The sequence below is a fragment of the Trachurus trachurus genome (assembly GCF_905171665.1).
Source record: "Trachurus trachurus genome assembly, chromosome: 22".
Lineage (NCBI taxonomy): Eukaryota > Metazoa > Chordata > Actinopteri > Carangiformes > Carangidae > Trachurus > Trachurus trachurus.
In genome coordinates this window covers 27,610,513-27,617,714 of record NC_139907.1, presented here as the reverse complement: position 1 = coordinate 27,617,714, position 7,202 = coordinate 27,610,513, and the positions used below count along the sequence as shown (strand labels likewise).

Sequence of the window (7,202 nt, the reverse complement as noted above, 5' to 3'; positions counted from 1 at the left end):
TTTGTTCGGCAATTCGTTTTGTAGACTTGACAAACATACACACAGATTAGTCAGGGCGGTTTTGGCAGCCCGGAGCCCCCACATTTGGTGCCTACACCGGTGGCTAACGCTACCTACCAGTTAGCCGCTCGCATAGAGTGGTGGATACTGATATGGTGCTTAAAAAAACACACACGCTAAAAATATTGAAGTTTTTCTATTTGATCGCTCTAAGAGTGATTAATTATAGTTTGTACATCACACCGGTTCCCGGCCAGACTAAAAGCCTGTAAAAGCCCATACGGCCATGTACCGTTAGCAGGGTAAACGCAATAGATATCTAGGGAAAAAAGCTGACTCATTAGCTAGGCTAAATGTTCTTAGCTTGCAACTTAGCATCAAGGTGCATGCTAATTGTTACCATTTCTCTCGTCAAACAACTATGAAAAACTTGAAGTGAAGTATCGATAATATATGGTTTTAAATTGAATATTAATAAAATTATTAAGATTAATAAAATAAACATTTACTTACCGAAAAAACTGCAACCCAGGAGTCCTGGGGCCGGTTGCACCAACTGGTCTTAAGCCTGGTCTTAACTAAGACCAGGCTTAACTTGGAGTTCTAAGCCCAGTCGCACAGTTACGCCAGTTGCACCAGCTGGTCTTAAGCCCAGGCTTAACTAAGACCAGGCGTAAATATTACGCCTGGTCGGCAGCAGGCGTAAAGTTGAAAAAGATTCCTGTTTCCATAGTAACAACTTTCATCTTTCTGTTAATGAAAGAGATGGCGCGTCTTATAGATACTTATCAGTAGGGTGACGTCACGATGCGTTCCACCTGGCCGCCGCCATGCTGGGTACCGAACACTGAGTTTACCTCTATTCAGATCAGTGCAGCCACATCCTCTCTGACCAGAAATGACTGCTGCCTGATGTAGTTTGGATATGGATATTTCTCATTTTGATGGCCTTGCCTTGAAAGCACACACCTCCAGCACCTTTCTGCTGAGACGAGCTTTGACAGCGCGGTGCGCCGCTCTCTCTCCCGTTAAAAGTTAATCTAGCTCACCCAGTGGACCTCTCTCTCTCTCTCCTCGTCTCTCGCTCTCTCTCGCTCTCACTGTCTCTCTCCTGTTACTTATATGTGTTTAACCAAATACACGAAAAGCCAAATCAAATCAAAAATGCGTAGTCCACTTCTTTTTTCTTTTTTTTTTAAACTCACAGACATTTATTTTCATAAAGAAAAAAATATCTCGACATTTTGCCATCGTTAACATTGAGACAAAAGGCTGCAGGAATGGAAGAAGAATTCGGCAAATCATCTTATCACGCAAAAAGTCACAACAAACAGGTTTTGCACAATGGTTTGCACAGATAAGTCTTAAAATATGTGCAACACCTTCTCATCACAATCCACGCCATCTACACAGTTACGATATCAGCTCAGCTGTTATTAAAACCCAACTCATCAGGACTCGATGACCACCACTCACATTAAACAAACCGTTAACTATTAATCCACACTCAAACCGAGGCAACAATAGTGTTAACTGTACTCAACAAGCTGTTATTACAAGGTTTACAACAGATATGACAGACAACCTGGGCCGTGTGTGTGCGTGTATAAGAAAGGGAGGGAGGGAGGGAGGGAGGGAGAGAGGAAAAGTAGGTAAAAGCTGCTAGCTGTTAGCTGTTAGCTGCTAGCTGTTAGCTACCGTAGCTCAGGCGTCGGTCTCCCATCAGGTAAAAGCTGCCGTTTATTCCTCAAATGAAGCTCATGTTGAGCCTCTCCGGTACAGTTATCCATCACTGCTGTTGAATTAGCCGCTAAACTGCTGGACGCTAAAACCGAGGGGGCGTCTGTGTGTTTACAATTCACGAAAGCAACGTGAACGTACGTGCTGCTCACACTCAGTAGAGTGAGGCAGCCTCCCTTGGCATACATGTCTCCCAAGCTGTTTAATGACGGTAAAAATGAAACAAAGTAAATATCCTGCATAGTTTCTCTTTTCTGTGCTGCGCTGATCAGAGCGGCGTCCCTACCTAGTGTATTTTACTTAGCAACGATCTGTTAAACAGGAATAACAGACTGTTAAATGCAAAATCAAGATGTAAATAAATATCAGAAATATCAATAAACTATCGGAATACGACATTCAATAGAGCCATGTAATAAAAAAAAGGTTTATCCACTATTTTTGTGAGATTTGATGTCACAGCCATGGATGTATTAGGTCACAGCCCATAGACTGCCTTTGGAAGTCGGTACCCAAGATGGCGCTGTGACCGGCTGCGAACGCTGTGTGACGTCACGTGATATCTATCTATACATCGCCTTTACAACGAGCGGGCATTTAGACGGGAAAGAATAATTAGGGACAGAATCAACCCACTAGATATTTATAACGACGAGGAGCTGATTGAGAGGTTTCGATTCTGTAGGAGAGATCTGTATGAACTTGTTGACGAGCTGTCACCGGACTTAGAATTTGTGTCGGACCACAACGCAGCACTGCCACCAACCCTGCAGCTGCTGATCGCTCTGCGTTTTTACGCAAATGGAGCTTTCCAAAACACCGTTGGAGACGGGGACAGCTCTCCATTCCGACACCCCTCCACTTCGACACCCCGCTGTTCCGAAATACCCCCACTTCGAAACACCGCTACTCCGACACCCCCCCACCCCGCAGCTGTCCAAGGTGCTGAACCGCGTGACGTTGCTTCTGTGTTGTGGCTTGTCTGTGAAACGTGCGCTGCTCATGGACTGGGCAGATCTGTCCCACTTGCTTTCTCCCCGACTCCGTTGTTGGAGATCTCCACACAGCAATAGAAATACACTTTTTTTCTCCCCCCCTGCTCCGCTCGAGCGCGGCTGAAGCCGGCTTGAGCTCACAGGGCGCGAGGCTGCTGCAGCCGCCGCTCGTGCTGACAGCTGACTGAGGGAGATGCTTTGGTTGGACTTAGGCAATGAAGAAAGGAGTTGGTTAAGTTTAGTAAAAGACCAGGTAGAGGCTAGACAGGCTAGAAGCATAATGAACGTTAGGCCTATATGTCATTAATATGAAGTATTTGCTTGTTTTGCAGTTAATTATGCACATGATCCGTTTGACCCCAAAAAGGAAAAAAGGATCAATGCGCACTGCGCACTGGGGGTTTCCCCCACTGGCCTTTTCGGAGTAGCGGGGTCTTTAGAAAAAATAGAAAACCCCGCTATTACGATGAATGGAGGTCTATTGTCGGAAAGGCGGGGCTTCGGAAAGGCGGGGTGTAACCGTTGGAGACATGATCGGCGTCCACAAGTCAACCGCCTGCCGGGCCATCCGCAAGGTGTCACTGGCCCTGAGCCGCCGCCTTCCGCGGTATGTTCGCCTCCCAACCGGAGAAGAGTCAGCGTTGGTGAAGCAACGGTTCCGCCAGACCTCCGGCATCCCTGGAATCTTGGGCTGCATTGATGGGACTCACATCCAGATCCAGGCTCCATCTGATCATGAGTATTTGTACGTGAACCGTAAAGGTTATCATTCCATCAATGTACAAATTGCTTGTGACGCCAGTTATCGTATCATCAACCTGGTGGCAAGATGGCCTGGATCCACCCACGATGCACGCATCCTCCGGGAGAGTATGCTGTACCAAGATTTTGAGGCTGGGAGGGTGAACGGGCTGCTTCTCGGGGACAGTGGCTACCCTTTGAAACGGTGGCTGATGACTCCGATACTCGCTCCAAGGACTGAGCAAGACCGGCGGTATAACTCCATCCATGCCGCCACCAGGTCCATCGTGGAGCGATGCATCGGAGTCCTCAAGCGCAGGTAAACCACAAAGTGTGATTATTAGGCTATTATATTATTATTATTATTATTATTATTATTTATTTATTTATTACATTGATTAGGACAGATCACCTCACAAAACAGCTGATCAGTGCCGTCAACATTGAAGTCCACTATTTGCTCATATACTGGCTTTATAAAACGAATTTCGTTTTCTTTTGATATCATAATGTTGATAATTTCCCCTGCATGCACACCAATACACAAATATTTTTACCAGGATGTCTGGAAAATAATTTATGCGCCGTGCGTCTGCGCGCGCGCACGTGTGTGTGTGTGTGTGTGTGTGTGTGTGTGTGTGTGTGAGAAATAGCTGGACAGGCCTACATGAAAGACTAAATTAATACTAATATAGGCTAATAATAATTCTCTAGGTTTCACTGCCTTCACGGGGAGATGCGGATGCGGCCGGAAAGAGTCTGCACTGTGGTGGCGGCGTGCACTGTTCTCCACAACATCTGCGTCACCAAGAGGATCCCCCTGCCCAGGCAACACCATCAGCCGGTTCAGGAGGAGGATGTGCACGCTGCAGTGCCTGCAGTGCATGAGGACGTCGGTGGACGACTAGTCCGTGAAAGGGAGTAGGTTTGATTTTGACATTGGTGGGGACATAAAAGTGCTCCGAGGCATCGCTCCTAAAAGTTGATGTTTTTTTTGCATTTGCAATCATAATTTCATGTTATGTAGCTAGGGTAACTAATGAGCAACTAATGAAAGACAAGAAGACAATTTAGAAGAGTTCTCATTGCTCTGGCTGAAGTGAACTGTGCATCATCATGACTAACACATCCATCATTGTCCTCAAATGTGAATTTCCAGCCTCTCCTCCATCTCCTCCTTCTCTACCTCATCCAGCTTCTCCTTCTCTACCTCTTCCTGCCTCTCCTCCCTCTGTTCTAGCCTCTCCTCCTCTACCTCCTCTGGTCTCTCCTTCTCCATCTCCTCCTTCTCTACCTCATCCAGCTTCTCCTTCTCTACCTCTTCCTGCCTCTCCTCCTTCTGTTCTAGCCTCTCCTCCTCTACCTCCTCTACCTCCTCTGGTCTCCCCTTCTCCATCTCCTCCAGCCTCTCTACTGTCTTGTCTCTGTCACCTGACAAAAATATGTTGATGCATGACATATGAACAGATATGTGGCAAGGTGAAGAGGGCCCGGGCGGGGATTGAACCCACACCTCCCGGGTAAGAGTCATGCGCGCTTGCCAGTCACCCAAAGGGACATCCCCTTGGCCAAGTAGCCAGGGCACATGATCAATTGGAGGCATAGTGACAGGACCACCACTGTCACAGATACATTAGGGATACAACCATCATAGAGCTTGATGGTACAGTTATTGCCTGAGGAAAAAAGGCTTATACTTTCACACATTTGTGTAATTTATTCCCCCAAAATATGGATGTATAAAATGAGCATCTGGAATCTGAGGTTTTTTGTAGGCCTATTTTCCCCACCAATGTTCTTTATTTTTTGTTTTTTATTAAACAGTTGCTCCCTTTCACACAAAGGATACATGGAAATAATAAGCTAGTAAAAAATAAAAATAACTTTAAAAAAGTGTAGGCTATCTGTTTGCCATTACATATTGGCTTTTATTCATTAGGCCTATCTGTATTGTTGAGGCTCTACAGTAGACCCCTGAATTAACTTACACTTTCACTTATAAATAAGTGTCTTATGTTCTTTTTTCTTTTCTTTCCAAGCACAGACCCACAGGCAGAGCACGCACGCACACACACACGCACGCATGCAAACAGACAGACAGAGAGACAGACAGACAGACACAAACACAAATGCTCATGTAGCCTAAATGACACCACTAATGTTAAAATCCGTCTAGCTGACGTGACCCAGGCAGAACTAATGCCGAACATGTTGACAACTTACATTCGCGGGTGCAGATTCAAGCACCGTGACCTCCTGTCCGTCCGACCAACGAGCAGGTAACTTTTACAAGCAGACGGAGTGACAGCGGGGACAGCCAATCACATGTACGTTAGCGAGAAACGGCAGAGCCAATCGGAGATCGATATTCGGGTTAGAGGCGGGACTTCTAGCAGAGACCGGCTGTTAACCCTTTTTCTGCCATAATCATTTGACTAAACACTACGGACAGCAGACACAGCGGCTGAATATTGGTAGGGACGTGTCCCTAGCGTCCCTACCCAATTCTACGCCTTGAGTCCGTGCACAAATTGTTAACACTCTATAGGTTCATACAGATCTCTCCTATTGTTTAATCTCATTCAGCTCCTTGTCGTTGTAATTGTTCACTGTTATGCTTCTGTTCGATTCCCGTCTAAATGCCTGCTCGTTGTAAACCAAATACAAATATAATAACATAGGCTATAGCCTAAAATATATACAGTAGGCTGTATAAAGAAAAACATAAAGAAAGAATGATTGTAAATGAATAAATATTTTATTGTTTATATGAAATCTGTGGTTGATTATTATTATTATTATTATCATTTCATTCAAAATGAGATAACAAGAAATAAATATATATACAGTAGCCTATATCAAGCACAAAGAAAGAAAATGATGGCGCTTGAAAAATAAACTAGTAGGTCTATTATTTACATTGATTGTGGCTGATAAATTGGCTATAATATTCGATTCAAAATGTTAAAAAAAAAGGTTAAAAACAACAACAACAAAACAAGCACATTAATTGTGGCTGATTATTTGCATTAGTATTAATAGCGTATTTAGATTCAGTTTAAAACATAAGACCTCTCCTCCTCCTCAAAAATAGATGGTGTGTCCAGCATTTTCCGTTGAAGCAGCTGAATTTCAAGACTCAACTTTTGCTTCTCCAGCTCCAACTTTTCCTGCTCTACTATGAGCTTTTTCGTCTCAGCCTCCACCCTGACGACCTCCTTCTCCAGCAGCAGCTGCTGCAAATCGTCGTCTCTCCTCCTCTTTCGTGCCGGTGTTGCTCCGCTGCTGTCATGGGACTGTGGAGATGTGGCATCATCGGTCGACTCTGTAATCAGTGATTTCATAAGTAAATGGCCAACTGTTGTCAATTTGGGAGCGTGCCTATGTTCCCACAGCCCTATGTTCCCACAGCCCTATGTTCCCACGGCCCTATGTTCCCACAGTTCTAAGGGTTTCCTCAAAATTAGGCCCTATGTTCCCACTGGACTCTCTCTACCTATCTGGCCTGTCTAGCCTCTACCGGGTCTTTTTACTAAACTTAACCAACTCTTTTCTTCATTGCCTAAACCCAACCAATGGTGGGACCAAAGGGCTGTGGGAACATAGGGCCTAATTTTCAGTGACAACAAAAGTTAGAAATGTGGGAACATAGGGCTGTGGGAACATAGGGCTGTGGGAACATAGGAATGACCCCGTCAATTTCAAAGATGTAGGCTACGTTATTAC

The 7,202-nt window shown here is 45.0% G+C and overlaps 1 protein-coding gene across 1 annotated transcript; it reads left to right on the top strand.

The window, feature by feature from the left end:
* Nucleotides 1–3,265: 3,265 nt before the first annotated feature.
* LOC311005273 (putative nuclease HARBI1) lies at nucleotides 3,266–4,401 on the top strand (the record flags this gene model as incomplete). The annotated part of the gene is made up of 2 exons (XM_083997630.1): nucleotides 3,266–3,795; nucleotides 4,191–4,401. 2 exons carry the CDS (start codon nucleotides 3,266–3,268, stop codon nucleotides 4,399–4,401), a joined length of 741 nt encoding a protein of 246 aa, XP_083853756.1.
* Nucleotides 4,402–7,202: the final 2,801 nt, after the last annotated feature.